Source organism: Phaethon lepturus, unplaced genomic scaffold (assembly GCF_000687285.1).
Source record: "Phaethon lepturus isolate BGI_N335 unplaced genomic scaffold, ASM68728v1 scaffold5216, whole genome shotgun sequence".
In the NCBI taxonomy this organism is placed as follows: domain Eukaryota; kingdom Metazoa; phylum Chordata; class Aves; order Phaethontiformes; family Phaethontidae; genus Phaethon; species Phaethon lepturus.
Genome location: NW_010546808.1, coordinates 52,963 through 69,546, shown reverse-complemented (window position 1 = coordinate 69,546; position 16,584 = coordinate 52,963). Strand labels below are relative to the sequence as shown.

General features: G+C 36.4%; 1 protein-coding gene across 1 annotated transcript in view; it reads left to right on the top strand.

Annotated features, from left to right (window-relative positions):
* The window catches only part of LPHN2 (latrophilin 2), a 71,116-nt gene extending 55,386 nt beyond the window's left edge, over positions 1–15,730 (top strand). The window contains exons 16-21 of the mRNA XM_010289425.1: positions 2,087–2,178; positions 4,062–4,230; positions 6,810–6,938; positions 7,359–7,455; positions 10,243–10,371; positions 13,659–15,730. Of these exons, the coding sequence (XP_010287727.1) occupies positions 2,087–2,178; positions 4,062–4,230; positions 6,810–6,938; positions 7,359–7,455; positions 10,243–10,371; positions 13,659–14,413 (1,371 nt within the window). The 3' untranslated portion in view covers positions 14,414–15,730. The remainder of the gene's footprint in view (positions 1–2,086; positions 2,179–4,061; positions 4,231–6,809; positions 6,939–7,358; positions 7,456–10,242; positions 10,372–13,658) is intronic.
* Positions 15,731–16,584: the final 854 nt, after the last annotated feature.

Below are 16,584 nucleotides of genomic sequence, written 5' to 3'. Positions count from 1 at the left end.
TCTCTTAGCTCTTAATCTGTTTGCTTTCACAGAAAGTAAATCGAAGTTACATTTTTTAAAGCAGGCTTTAAAGGCATGGAGAAGTTCATGTTATGTCAGCTACCAAAATGTGCAAGAAGCTTTTTCATACACAGAAGAAGAAAGTCTGCCTGTAAAGGCATGGAACTGAGGGTCAAGTCACACACAGAGCCTCCGTCCTCTGTGTGGTGCAAAGGCTAGGGAGAGAAGCGATTTGTTTTCTCAAGCAAGGAACTTAGCAGCACAGGGGAAACTTAGATAAGAGGAACAAAATGATTGCAATGATATAACAAAGTGTCTCTCAACTGGTTAGTCATTACCTATAAGAATCATAAAAAGTAATCAGCAGGGTCATGAGATTCTGACACTTCTACTACATTTTGCAGCAATGGAAATCATGCTTAACCTACACCACGTACATGCCTCCACTTAAAGGTCAAGTATTTTCTGTCAGTTCTTGAAACAGACAGAAGTGAATTATAAAAGCTTATTTTTGTTATTTGTATCACATATGCTTTTTGTATTAATCTCAAGATACAATCGTAAAAATGTTTTACTTTGAATCGGGACTGATGAGGTCAAAAGCTGCCAAACGCTGTTCTGGTGTTGAGAACCGCATTATAGTTCCTACTCTCCATCCTGATTCTGGCACAGCAGCAGCAGCGCTAACTTGTTTGCCCCTAGCAGCAGGAATTACTTCTATAATACATGTCTTTATTAACAGACTCTGATCAGAGCCTTCAAAATACTCCTCTTTTCTAGACGGTTAAGACCTGCTCTTTATTAGATTTGAGTGACATTTCTGACCACTGTGGCACAGCTGTAGGAACACATCTGATATGAACTGGTGTCTCCAGTGTTACAAAAATTGTGAGGATTTTGATGCTGTCTCAAACCAAAGGCTCCCCAAAAAGAGACACTGGGCTTGATCATTCTCCATCAGTAACCAGTTACAGATAAATACAGAAGATTGCAAGAGTGGGGTTATAATCTATTTAATATATATGTTATAAGGTTGTCCAGGCATGTTCTCCTATCTTAGCTATTGGTTCAGTCATTTCTTGTGGACCATTGTACTAGCAGATAAGGATGTATGTGTTCTCCCTCACAGGACATAGGTCTTAATGTTTTCAAACATGGCGATTTTAGTTGAATTGTCTGCATGATATAGGACAGCATGTACTAAACACTCAAATTAACTGTATACCACTTTTCAACCCATATTCTACAGGCATCCTTGTATTTGGCTTACCTATGCTCTTCACATGCTTTGAATCGATAGGAGAAAGGCACCTAGTGTCTTTGATATCTGTGATTCTGTTTCACAATAGGAAAACTATGAAAAATTACCTACTGTATCTTCCCCGGTGTTATCTATATGAATGACACAACAAGAGCAGGACAGCATAGTCCTTCCCTTCAAGTGGCATGCAGTCTTGCTTTGACAGATTTCAGACTATGGAAAGAGGGCAGTAGGAGGGTGCACCACCAGCACATGGCTGTGGCACTCTTAAGTTTGATGCATTTGCTACATCTTTGTGTTTCTTTTTCTTCTTCTTTTTCCTTTGCTTCAGTTACATTTAAGCTGTTTTCAAGACCCTCGCAGGACTTGTGAGAATAAAAGGGAATTAAAAACAAGAAAGGGAGAATCCAGCAAAAGCGAAAAACATTCCAGAAGCAGGATGGGGTGATAAAAAGACAACAAGTATAGTACAGTAAAGGGGTAACCATAGTCCTGGGCGGGAGTCAGTGAGATGGGGAACAGGGGCCAAAGCACAACATGCTGGAAGACAGAGCTAGACTGAAAATTACAAGTTTTGGACATGAGTTAAATATGGTGGTTCATGATGATGAGGTAAATTTGGAAAATTAAGCGAAACAAAGACTTCTAGGTATTTTTTTCCCCCTCATCCGTATTTGCAATCGCTTTTTACAGACTGACTGATATAGTTAGCCAGTTTCACTACATATTTGAAAATAGACTAGGGTTTTTGTTTAGTCTGTAACATCATCATTATTCAGCCTATTACTTGAAGTAGTTTAATTTCGTTCTTATCTGTTTTGACAGCTGAATCTTATCTTCCTGGTGATCACATTGTGCAAAATGGTGAAGCACTCAAACACTTTGAAACCAGACTCTAGCAGGTTGGAAAACATTAAGTAAGTGCTTTGTGTTCAAGTATGAGAACTATGATTATTTTCTGATTGCTGAACTGATTGAAAGCTACTCTCCATTAGGAGCACATGCCATTGTCTCCCAGCAACTGCAGATGTCAGTTAGAAGCAAACAGAGCCAATCCTGCTTTCGTCACATTGTTGCTGTAATGTCACAAACACCGGTCAAAATTAGATAATTTCAGCCTGGAACTAGAGCCAAGAAACTGTTTCACGGAAATGCCACAGCACTGTAGTAATTTCATTTGCATTTAAAATGCAGTTCAAAAATGATGTTCCTGTTTGCATGGCTGATATGATTATATTAAGTTTGTTTTGTTAAATGACTTTTTGATTTAGGGATTCTGAGCAGTTTCTACTCGTAATCCTGTTCTCCCAAGAGAATTGACTCTATTATTATTGTTAACTTGAAGATTATCTGCTGTTTTCTTGCTAATTTAACAAATGTTTACTTTATCATGGTGCTGTACTGAGTATTCCTTTTGCAGAGTAATATAAGTGTTATATAATTACAAGGCCTTGGCAGCTCTTGCTTCTTTAGATAGTCTTTTACTGTATTCTGTATAGCTTTATGTGGTACTGAAGGGTTTTATTATCAACACTGAAGGGATGGTGCAACTTTCTAACGCTGAGGGTTGGATGTGAAAGGGTCTTGCAGATTTGCTTTGAATGTTCAAAATGGCGAAGGGAGATTTTCAGTAAGGCTAACATTGTGAACTAGATGTTCTAGATAGGTCAGTATCAGCTTCATTGCATGTTGCATGATGAGGGAGAGAGAGCTAATCTTTAGCATCTCTCTCTTTTCTTCCTTTTCCTCTTTCTGTCTTCTCATCCACACCAGTAATTACCGTGTTTGTGATGGCTACTATAATACGGACTTACCTGGGTAAGATAGAACCCTACATTAACAAATTTCTAGCATGATTTTTAACTTTACAAACTCGGTCAATATTGTGGATTTCCCTTAATTTTAATTAACTAGTTTTGAGATAACCTGATTTGCTAAAGAATTTTTAACTATTATATGCCTTTATAATTTTAAATTGCTTGCCTCTGCATTTTGAATTTCCTAATTTTGACTAATTTTTATAGACAATTAAAATGCTCTTATTAATTTCTGTTTCAATTCTGTCTAATAATTTTGTTTCTCTTTTCTGCTTATAATGCTTTCTAGCTATGAAGATAATAAGCCATTTATCAAGTAAGATCATTAGTTAGATGTGGAATTCACTGACTAAATTCCCTTTCCCTTTCATTCTGTGCCGTTCTCTACAATTCCTTTTCCTTAACCTATTCATGATGGAATCTTTTTTAGACTATTCTGTAGAGCAATATCCATATTTTTGTCACATTTCAGCAGGGTTTCTTCATGCGGACGTTAGATCATCTAGCTTCGGTTTAGCTGAGTTTATCGGAGCATTAAAGATTTGGGCTCAAGGCTTTTAATCTGCTGTTTAACCTTTGTGCATTTGTGTTACATTATTTGGTGTCATATGGCAGCACCACTGTTTAAAATCTATGGTGTGATTAGTGGCTAAGCCAGATTTATCAATCTCTTTCGTAAAAGCAGATAAAGCAATGGAGTAGCTGGGGCTTGCACTATACTTCTGCATTTCAAAATAGTTTTGACATCCTATGCAGTTCTTGAGAAAGAAAAAGGTCATATCTACTCTTGCTGTTTTCACTGGAGACTAAGAGTACCAAATGGAATTGTTCTTTCTTTAATAGATAAAAGGTTAAACCCAAGGAATTTTTACATTTGAATATGAACCTAGTAAAAGTCAACTGCAGGAACTGAAATGTTAATATTGGATTCGGTGACATGCATTCTCGTAAGTAATGTAAATAAAATTACTTTTCTTTTACAGATCCTGGGTCCTGGGTGCGTTTGCTCTCCTGTGCCTCCTTGGCCTAACATGGTCATTTGGTCTGCTGTTTATCAATGAAGGGACTGTTGTGATGACATATCTCTTCACAGTATTTAATGCTTTCCAAGGAATGTTTATTTTCATCTTTCATTGTGCCCTGCAAAAGAAAGTAAGTTACTGAAAACACAGATGTGTATTCTCTAACTCCTTCAAATTACCACATATATTTCTTAAAAAAGAGAGGAAAAAACCCAGCAATGTCAAGAACTGGAGTATTCTGAAGTAGCTGAAAGAGGGGACTAGGATTCAAAAGCAGTTCTTGCCGTGTCTGCTTGTGGGAGTCAGGTAACTGCTCTGTGGCCTGGGCAGGGTTAAAAGGGATGCAGAATTTCCAACCTGAGCCTGAAAAGTTTTTGAGGCTTTGGGAAAAAAATTACTGTGGAAAATGTACTGTTTAATATTGGTAATGTGGTACGTATTAGTCTGAACTTAGAGCCAAAAGTCCTTTATGCACACATGAAACAAATCCTGCCTCTGCTGCAGCACTGCAAACAAAGGATCATTTTCAATACCAGCCCTGGTACTTAGCCTGGAAGCTCTTTCTCAGATCAAGGCAGAGGACCTCTCCTGAGATCCCATTAAGCTGCCACATAAAGCTACGGGTGATAGGCAGGGTTTGGACTATGAGTGCTTGTTCTTTACAAAATAGAGTTCTAAAAATTAATTTTATTATGAACTTCAACACCCCTAAGAAAAAAGTAATCATTAATGCTAGACAACTGCTAACGGGGAGAGTTTTCCAAAGATGCCAGCATGACTACTTTTTTTCAAGTGTTTGCCTCCCCCAGCAATCCAACAGCTTCATGCTCCTAACTGGAAAATCTGGAATCCCCTGACAAGAGCCTTCCCTCATGGGTGGGATGCGCTAAATTGGTTCTGCTCCCCTTCACCTGATGGGAGCAGAGATGTCCAGAAGGAGCACATCTGCTGGGAAGAGGGAGAGCTTGCATGGGAGCAAGGAGCAAATGGGAGAGAAGGAAGCGAAGGGTGCAGCCAGGTGGGACTGTTTTTGGGTTCCCTGCACTCCTCGTCTTCCCCAGGCTGAGGGTGGAGACTTCTTCAAGGTGCCTTAGTGAAGGACAAAAAAAGCTCATAACCTCTGTTAGAAGACATAGCAAATGGAAGTAACGAGAGTTGAGAGGAAGGATACAACGTCAAAAAATCCCACCCAAAGAACTTAACATAAAACACAATACATTTGCCGTTGGAAATACCCAATTTGCAATATTTAAATTCTAAATATTTTTAGCGCTTATAGGCTGGAGACCTAGCAATTATTAACTGCCATTATAATTAGCTCACCAGAGACATAATTAACTGATATTTATAAAATGGTTTGAGACTGTTGGATAAAGCATTGCTGTGTAAGTACAAAAAATCACATTCTTGCATGTTTTCAATGGTACCAGCTCTAACAAGTATCAGCGTCTCTAAATTTGGTGTAGACAATGGCATTCAGCAATGTTCTAGTAAAAGATCTGGTAGAAGGAAAGAATTTTATCCATACGAAAATGGCACTTCTCTCATTTTGAGAGAACAAAAGCACACTTAGAGAGGAGATTGAGCCTAAGAAAAGAGGGAAGAAAATGCAAACATTCTCAAAATGCAAATAATTACTAGATTAGGGTTTCATGTGATGTTGCCCTTTCTACCACTTGTATTGGACTTGAAAATAAAAAACAGATTCCTTTTTTATTTCTTTTTACAGCTGTGCATTGTTTTTATATTGAGTCAGCAAAAAGCAATATTAAAATACCAGTCAAGTGTGAAAAATCGTAACCTGGAGCAATAAGATTTATACCTGAAAGAATCTTAAAGCTGCTATTTAAGATTTTTAAGTTTCGGTGCCTTTGACTGGATATCATCCTATCCTCTGTCTGCATAGCTAATGTAGTCTTTTTATGCTGTTATTACTAGTTGGTCACTAAATTGAACAGAGAAATAGAATTGTGAAAGTGAAAACTATTATGTTTCCAGTTCTGACAGGATGATAGTGCTGTTGCTTCCATCAGTTTCCAACAAGCTACAATTTAGAAATAATGACAGTGGAATGCGCAGTACTGACAGATAATGTACATTCACTGCAATATAGGCATTAGGCAAAACCAGCCCTGGAGGGTGGTATTTGGGTAAAAATACAGTTTTGATTGCTATTGTCTCTACTGTGTAGTGGTTTGGAGCATTTAATATCCATTAGTGTTCAGGAATGTATTTTCTTAGGTGTTCTACCATCTAGTAATGATACATATATAGACTTACATTTTTCAGACTACAGAGTTAAAGGTTATAAGATAGGAAGATAGGCTATCTATGGTTTCTGCATCAAAAGCTCATGTAAAAATGACTATGTTCAGCCAGCATTCAATTCAGGTAAATTTATTAATCTACAATGTGAAGATGAATTAAAAATAATCCCAGAAATAACTCAGTAATGATTATTCAGGCACATCTAAATGAAGTGCATGTATACCTTGGAAACCATTTGTTCAGAAATACTGGATAGCTGATAATGCTGCTGCTAAATAGGGAAAAAATATTTGATTTTGCTAATGGCCAACAATTCAATAGACAAGAATTATCTATTTGCTTGAAAAGTATGTGAGTAGTTTATGCAAGGTTCATGTCTTTTTGCCAGCAGAGATATCTGACACTATTCTTATGCTAAGTAATTGTTTTTTTGCCCCGTAGGTACGTAAGGAATATGGCAAATGCTTCCGACATTCCTACTGCTGTGGTGGGCTACCAACTGAGAGTCCCCACAGTTCAGTGAAGGCATCAACAACAAGAACTAGTGCTCGCTATTCCTCTGGCACTCAGGTAACAAAGATTTTGACAGCATCTTTTAATTAACCTTATTTATAAAAAGCCTACTGAGATGTGTTCCAATCAGAAGCACTAATTGTCTTCTCAGTATTATCATTTAGATGTCAAATACATACTTCTGCATAGTAGAATTGATTCTTTTTAAACATTTCTTTTTACTTTGGTCTAATGCAAACACCTTATTTTTCTTGTAATCAGGGGCTGGTTTATAGGAAGGTTTATTCCACCATGTTTCATCTAAATTAAATTTAATAAATGAGAGTTTTAGTAACAAAAGAAGGAGTTTTGCCCCGTGCTACAAGATGGCTTACTCTAGGCCAAAATAAACACAAATATTCTACATAATAGCACACAAGTAGGAAAAAATCTTTTTGTAACTTACTACGCTTCTGTCTTACTGCTTTATGTTAACAGAGTCGTATAAGGAGGATGTGGAATGACACTGTGAGAAAACAATCTGAATCGTCTTTTATCTCAGGTGACATCAACAGCACTTCAACACTTAATCAAGGTCAGTCACTGGGAACATTTCAGTTTTAGAAGCCTTAAATTTTATACAGATTTTATATCATTTAACACAGAAGAATTGAAAAGAATGTTTTGGAAAAAAATTCTGGAACAGATGTTCACTAAAAGCAGAGTTTTAAAGAAGTCACCCACCAGCACATTTTAAAACCATGTTCCCTCAACTGGCCCCCTGCTATAGAAGTTGAATTCCTTCATTCATGGGAATGTATTTAAATAAGTTTCATCAATAATTTAACTTAAAAGCAAGATCATAATTTTAAATCTTTCCTAACCTTTATAGGTTAAATCTGAAACAGAAATATGAGTGCAGTAACATTTTAATGCATATTTGACTATGATTTTTAGGTGCAGAAATTTTCCCAGTGAAATCTAATTGATATCATTTCTATGCAAAAGATGTCTGTAAAGCATTTATCTTTTCTATTTCAAAGAGCATCATATCTGTCACATGGGATAGAATCCAGATTTTCAGGCACAGAGAAGCTAAAACTCCAAATTTCTCATCTCAAATAGACTTTGAAATCTGCAACCTCATTCTCATGTCCAGTTAGAAGACAAGGTTATTAACCGAGACAGAATGTCCCTTCCTTTCTCCCCTTCCCCCTGTGTTTTTTAAGGCAGTTTGAGCTAGCAGTGGAGGGAAGACTGCTCTGTGCGAGCCAAGTTCAAAGCCTGTTCTCCCACCCACGTCCCTAGGAGAAGAACATGTAGCCCTGATCCCACTGCGACCAGTTCCTGCTCAACTTGGGAAGTTTCAAACAGAAAATTCACCACTGTCAGGGCTGCTGTAAATCCCTCATCAACCACAACTAGCAATTTTTCCTCCTTTGTTTTTTTTTTCAAGATTTGGTAGTAGGGACATGTACTTAACTCACATTTATTTTGGAAGTAAAAAGTGTGGTATTTTGCAAAACAAAAGCTTTCAGAAAGCATGATTCTATTTTTGCTATTTGGCATATAGAAAGTGGATAAGATCTGCGTGTCTCGCTGCTCCGCCCATCTGAATCTTGTATGTTCCTCTGGCAAAATCAAGATTAAGTAATTTCTCCTAAGTAGAAACTGTGTATTTTTCATGCCCAAGAAAGAAGTACGTTCCCTTCCAGTGTCTTACTAAAATCCCACAAATATGCTGTAGATAAAAGTCTGGGATTTCACACTAATTTGATGTCTCTGACTCCCGAGATTCGCTCTAACCATGCTGCACCCTCAGTTAATTCAGAGTTGAACAGACGTCTTGGAAGCTTCTCCCTGTTTCAGAGCTCCAGTCTCAAGTCACTGGAGATGTTCTGCCACAGTTAGAAACATTGATATCATCTTTATTCAATTACATTATTGTCACTATCTCAGTGATACATACATATAAGGGTAGTCATTAGTCATTAATGGCAAGTGTCATTTTTCCTTTAAAATAAAAATCAAGCTTTTAAAGATGGAAAAAAAATTTGGATTGAAAAAAATTCTCTTAATTATAAATTCCAAGTAATAATTCTAACCAAGGTTAAACATAGTACGCAAAAAAAACCCAAGCAAAATATATTTCAGTTAGCATTTCTAGTGATAAATACATTACAACTGAAAAAACTTATGATAAAACCTTTTTAGTTGTTCACTGATACAAACTTTCAAATAAGATTAGCATAATCAGGCAGTAATTCTCTGTATCTTAAAATTTGCTGCTCATTTCTGCTACCAAGTATCTCTGGTACTACAATAGCATTAATATTTGGAATATATACTATCTTTTCCTTGCCAAATAAAAATATCCGTAGTATAAAAATATAGTTGGCTGTTTAGTTGGCCTCGGGACTGTAATACACTCATCCTGATATACTGCTGTGCAATGCAATAGAGAAGAAAGTGGAATTTTACTTTAATGAAATGTTTAAAGTAAGTTTTAAATCACAGCGTTTTGTGATTTAAAACTTACTTTTAAGTTTTAGCTAGAAATCAGAGATTGACTTTTTAATAATTTCTCAAAATATGCTGATTTTTCCCTAATTATTCTGAGAGTTGTTTAAATGGTGTTGCATCAACATGCAAAATGGGTTTTAAAAAAATATGTTCATGTAATATTTTGTTTTGTCTTGCATTGTTTGTAAACTGATTGTTTAAAGAAAATTTGTCATTTGAGGAATTATTTTTTAAAACCTGGCAGATAAAATTGCAGCATGAACGTCCCGGGAGAAAATGTGAATGCTCTGATTTCTTAGAGCAAATATTTGCTTTCCCCTCAGCATGCATACTTTTGCATATACTAAGATATGCTTCTTGCAGTTTGTCATCCACTGTCTGTTTGAAAACAGCAATTCCCTTCCACTATCTGTGTGTTTTTAATAAAGTGAATAACAGCTCTGATCCTGTCATAAGAGATTTTTCAATAACTTTCAATTTGGGAAATTCAGTTCTCTCAGTTCTGGATAGAAGTGTTCCATACTATCATTTTTAAAGTTACAATAGCTTTATGTAGTACCTTGATCTCTACACATTTAATTGATATTCTTGTGTAACAGTGATTTTTGTATACATTAGTAAATGTCACTCTAACCAGATGTTTACTTTGGGGATTTGGACAGCACCTGTGAATTACTGGAATCTAACTGTATTTTCCTACTCCCATTTCAAACACATAGCTCAAATACATTTAGAAATTTTCAGCTGAATTACATTTGACAAGTCCTACATGATTCATGATGAATAAAAAATATTCTTTATTGAAACTGTCAGCCTAAAATTAAAGAACTGACATTTTTTTCTGTTTCTTTCGCTTTAGGAATGACTGGCAATTACCTACTAACAAACCCTCTTCTTCGACCACACGGCACTAACAACCCCTATAACACATTGCTCGCTGAAACAGTTGTATGTAATGCCCCTTCAGCTCCTGTGTTTAACTCACCAGGTGTGCTTATACTTCCTGAATAAAACCGCTTTCCTTGGCTCACTCCAAATCCCTTCTTCTCCCTAGATAGAAACTCAAGTTGCAATGCCCTAGCCGTACATTCTGAATTTCTGTCAGTTCGAGAAATACAGTATTGCCAATGTCAGCTTGTAAAACTGCACTATATTATAGTAATGCCTTTGCCATAACAGTATTTACCAATAATTATCCATGTTTTTAACACAGGTGGCATAAATCTTAATATACTATTACAGGACTGACACCACATGGTCTGAGAGCCCATCTTCAAGATATATATCACTTAGAGGTATCATGTCTATGCAATATAAGGTTGACTCTAAAGCTTGCTGAGAAAAACCTGCTTATGGAACGGATTAGGTACTAAAGCAGCGCAAGGCATCTTGACACCTTTGGATACCCCAGTGTAGAGAACTGTATCCAGCGTCAAATAGATCTACACTATAGTATAGTGCAGCTTTATGGTAGATCATTTTTCTGTAGGAAAATCTTGAGATTACCAGTTAGAACAGTTTAGTTCTGTAGGAATAAAGGGTGTCATCACTTACCTAACATTTTGTTGGTACATTATCTAGTTGCTTTTTTTAACTACAGTGCAATTCATCAAATAAATATCTAGCAGTCACTGTTTGATGAGTCATAAGATCACATTAGTATAACTGGAATGATAAATCTTTGATAAAGAGTACATAAAAACTTGTTTCCAGTTTTTATTTCAAGTTTTCTTTTTAACTGAACTGTAGTTTCTATTTTCATTCTCTTGTTTTCTTACTTTCCTTATGCTTTCCTCTAGCAACCTACAGAGAGACAAGTATGGGAGTAAAACTTAACTTTGCCTATCAAATGTAAATTTTTTCAGCATGATTTTTAATGGGCACAATTAAAACATAACTAGCGGTCATGAAGTAGACTCAGCGGGCAAGTGGTTCACAATTTGCAAATTAAATGTTTCCACATTCAAAAAGTACTTGCATACTGCTTTTTGGGAAACAACATGAGGTCTGTAGCAAACCCTATTGGTAACAGAAGTTATGCAATGCTGAAATAATTTGCTGTTTTAAAACAAAGCAGTGTCAAGTAGAAATGCTTAACAATTTGCTTATATTTTTACATTCCCACAGTAATCTTGCTACAGGCTATGGAAAGATTTCAAATGAATGACCTGGTCGTGGGCAATAAAATTTGCCTCATCAAACCAATTTGAATATATTCTAGCATGCTTAACTCTGCAGTATATCATAGAAAACTCATTTTGGGTTATCCGATATATTTTTGTATCTGTTTAGCAGAAGAAAAGAAAATTATAGAATTAAATCACTTTCATGAGGGAAATGAATGCCAGCATGTGGTTCATGTGTTGTCTACTTTTATAAATGCCATATGTTCTGCGCAGCTAAATCCATTGCAAGAAAAATCTTGGAACATATATGAAATTGCAAACCTACGAAGTTGTTTAATCAAAGCTTAAAGAGACCTTTCCGACAACCCTCATCACTGTTTAAATCAGTGCACATGGAGAGGCGTTAACAATAATGCAAATACAAAATTATTTGCAAAGTACTCAGAATTTATTTGGAAATTATTACTCTGTTTTTTAAAGTTGAAGACAAAAATCTTTTCATGAGAAAATGCAATTACTTTTTAATTAAAAACAGTATTTTCCAGGGAAGACTGAATTTTCTAGGATAAGCTGCAGCTTTAATTATGAGAAAAACCCCGAAAACAGGAAAATGTATAATCTTTTCCAAAACAACTTTTTTCTTGAAACTCCTCCAAGCCTTGCATATAATGCAGCAGCCTCACAGTGGTCAGTCTCATTTCAGTAAAGTCACTCCATTCTTTCTTTACTTCCAGATATACCTGTAGATAAAGTGATTTTCTAGGAATGCTCTAACCATCTGACTTTCCATGGTTCAGACTGTTTAATTTCTTTCAAAGTTTTTTTTTCCTTTTTCTTTTTCCTTTGCTTGGGAAGCACTGTGCTGTCATAGTTTACATGTCTTTGTGTCTATAGGAAATATTTTATCGTGATACCAAAAAAAAAAAAAAAGGGTCAAAACCAAAAACATAAAGACCTTAATCATCATAAGACTTCATTTTTCCCCCCTTAAACTTCTTTTCATGTTTCCAGCAGACTTACCCAGTCTCTCATTCCTCCAGCAGCTATGAGATATCAGCCATGGCTGATTTCCTCTTCCCATTCCACAACTAATATTTATTCTTTGGTTTAATTTCTGTGACCCATACTTACAGAAATTCCTAACATTTCTGCATTTGACTTCCATGCCCATGGTAACTGTGGGCCTAACTCTTAATTAACTATTCTGGTTCATTCAGCGCTGTCACTGTGACTGATGCAGACTGCAGGCAAACTTTGACCTTTAGAAGCCTGGGGCCGTTGTTGGCAGACAGAATATTAGTGCAAAAAAATTACATTAAGTGGGAAAAGAAAAGCTGTTATTGCTTAGTAATCTAATTTGCTGAACCCTTGCTCTGACTAAGTTGCTGAGAAGCTCAGTAATTCTTCATCATGTTACAATAAATCATTTTACTTTCTTTTATATATCAGCTACTCTTAGGCCAGATAGCCTGAGCAGACAGACATGATGTGAGTTGTCCAAAGTGAGTCATTCCACCTGCTGTCTATCGTGTTGTCGGATGGTGCTTGTGGACCCTGGTCCCTGTAGTGTGAAAGATGGCTGTCCTTGTTTAACATAAATTCTTCGTATTTATCCATTTTTTTCATTCTTTTCTTTACTTCATCTCAAAAAAAAAAAAAAGGAAAAAATGTTAGAAATGTTGTTAAAGTAGTTGCTTGCCAGTTATGTGGGTTTATGTTGTACATTTACCTTCAGTTATGTCTGTGATCTAATTCCTTTTTAATTTAGTGTTGTTTAGGACAAATTCTGTTAATTTTCTTTTTCTAAATCATGGTGGTGTACTTCAAAACATAGATGTTTCCAAATGAATTGCTTTGCATTACATATGCAAGGGCATGGAGTGAACAGTTCCTTGTGGAAGAGTCACAGAATTGACACTAAATTATGAAATTAAAATGCCACTATTCCCCACAGGAAATACATGTTATCTTTCCTATAAGGTGTGCAACTGTTTACATTTGGGAATGTTCAATAACCTAACTTTTCTCAAGTCTTACTTCCAAGTACAACTTTGTCCTGAACTACATTAAAGAATTCTGTTAAAAAAAAAAAACCAAAGTGATAAAAAGCACATCAGGCAATAACCAGAGCTGTCCTTTTCCGTTTCAGGTCATTCACTGAACAATGCCAGGGATACAAGTGCCATGGATACTCTACCGCTAAATGGTAATTTCAACAACAGCTACTCATTGCGCAATGGAGACTATAACGACAGTGTGCAAGTTGTAGACTGTGGACTAAGCCTGAATGATACTGCTTTTGAGAAGATGATCATTTCAGAATTAGTGCACAACAACCTGCGGGGCAGCAGCAAGAACCACAACCTGGAGCGCACGCTACCAGCCAAAGCTGTGATCGGCGGGAGCAGTAGCGAAGATGACGCCATCGTGGCAGATGCCTCATCTTTGATGCACAGTGACACCCCCGGGCTGGAGCTCCACCACAAAGAGCTTGAGGCCCCACTCATTCCTCAGCGGACTCACTCCCTTCTGTACCAGCCCCAGAAGAAAGTGAAGACCGAGGGAACCGACAGCTACGTCTCACAGCTGACAGCCGAGGCTGACGACCACCTCCAGTCCCCCAACAGAGACTCTCTTTACACGAGCATGCCCAATCTCAGAGACTCTCCGTATCCAGAGAGCAGCCCCGATGTTGAAGAAGATCTCTCTCCCTCCAGGAGGAGTGAAAATGAGGACATTTACTACAAGAGCATGCCAAACCTAGGAGCTGGCCATCAGCTTCAGATGTACTATCAAATCAGCAGGGGTAATAGCGACGGCTATATTATTCCCATTAACAAGGAAGGATGTATTCCAGAAGGGGATGTTAGAGAAGGACAAATGCAACTAGTGACAAGCCTTTAATAGTGTAGCAAAGATATATTAAAGGCCACGTACAAGTATTAAAAAGACTTAATTGGCCCCATGCAGGCTCCCTCATATCTGCTTGAAGAGACAATTCTGTTGACCCTGTGGTTCTCCAGTAACGGGGATGACTGGACCTCGCAGTTCTGTGAATTTTTATAAAACAAAAACTTTGTATATACACAGAGTATACTAAAATGAATTATTTGTTACAAAGAAAAGAAATACCAACAAGGTATTTTAAAATATCTTCTGCTGCTGAATTTAACAAAATTGTGAAAAAAAGAGAAATAAACACTTTCCAGCCATTTTACTGCAGCAGTTTGTGAACAAAATTTGTAAATATGGCTGCACCATTTTTTTTTCTAGGCCTACATTGTATTATATACAAGGCGTAGGCTCTCAAATCCTGTGGGACAAATTTACTGTACCTTACTATTCCTGACAAGACTTGCAAAAGCAGGAGAGATATTCTGCATCAGTTTGCAGTTCACTGCAAATCTTTTCCATTAGGGCAAAGATTGAATACATGTCTAACCACTAGCAATCAAGCCACAGGCCTTATTTCATATATTTCCTCAACTGTACAATGAACCGTTCTCATGAAAAAATGGCAAAAGAAATTATATTTTGTTCTATTGCTAGGGTAAAATAAATACATTTGTGTCCAACTGAAATATAATTGTCATTAAAAAAAATAATTTTAAAGAGTTTGAAGAAAATATTGTGAAAAGCTCTTGGTTGCACATATGTTATAAGCTGTTTTTCTTACACTGTTCATAGTACGGTAGTATGTTTAAAATGCAAGTTCTACCCGTTTTCACTTATTTTTCACTGTAAACAGTGTTCTGCTTTGACAAGTTAGTTTTTATTCTTATGTTTTGAATTTTTATTGCCAAAAACCATAATTTGGGGAGAAAATTGTTTTAGAAGCCAATTATGCCAAGCCTTGCACAAATTTGGTATAGCTAACAAAGATTGTAACTCAATTCCCTGTTCATTCTTTAATCAGGGTTGGGTGGTAAGGGGTAAAGGGGACACTGGACACTTCTCACAAGCTTTCTCGTGAATAAAAGGTGCCTGTCCTTTAAAAAAAAAATAAATAAAACATAACTATTACTCTTCCATATTCCTTCTGCCTATATTTAGTAATTAATTTATTTTATGATAAAAATCTAATGAAATGTAAATTGTTTCAACAAAATTCTGCTTTTTTCATCCCTTTGTGTAAACCTGTTAATAATGAGCCCATCACTAATATCCAGTGTAAAGTTTAACACCTGTTTGACAGTAAATAAATGTGAATTTTTTTCCAAATAGGTAAAATGTGCATTATTATGTACAAAGCATAATTGGCATCAGCAGTCCTTCGACCCAGCTGTATCCTGCTTAGAATAGCTTCTTTACATTTCATGATTTAAGTGTCAAGAATACAATAGAAACTCTATATAGCTCTACCGGAAAAAAGGTCATCTTTACTATTCATTACTCTAGTCACAATTGAATAGGATCAAACTCAGACACAGCAGGGTCGTTAGGAAAATGTACTGTAATTTCATATATTTCCGTAACTTTTAAGTAGGCATCTGTACTGAAATTAAAAATAAGGTGGTAAACACCACTATTATATTCTCGGCAACAGTAATTAGCAGTTAATTATTAGTGATGAAGATATATTGTTGCAGTGGGGAAAACATGAATAAGCAGCATTTGGATAGCACTCTGAGTGCTATACAAATAATTAATCCACAACAGCAACTGTTTTGAGTTAGATAAATAAGCATGACTGTCCCCATTTTTATCAGACTAGAGAACTGCAGAAGGCAGCTGATGCCCAAGATGTTGTCTACAGATCAGTGGCAAAATTGGAAGTCTGAAGTCTTTGTTGTCTCGATTCCCAAGCCTCTTCTGTCCCTCTCAACCAGGGCCTCTCAAAGATAACACCGAGGACTTCATTTGTCACAACTTCCAAAATTGTGTTCTTCCAAATAGCTCTAAAATGAATGCCCCATTATCACAGAGGCCACAGTTTCATGTGTGACCACTGTGACTATATGTATGAGAATAGCAAAATTTCATTTGAAAGCTGTATCAATTCTGTTATCTTCTAATGCATTGGAATATACAAAGTCCATTTGGAAAATTGATGCATTTTGAATTGGATTTCAGAG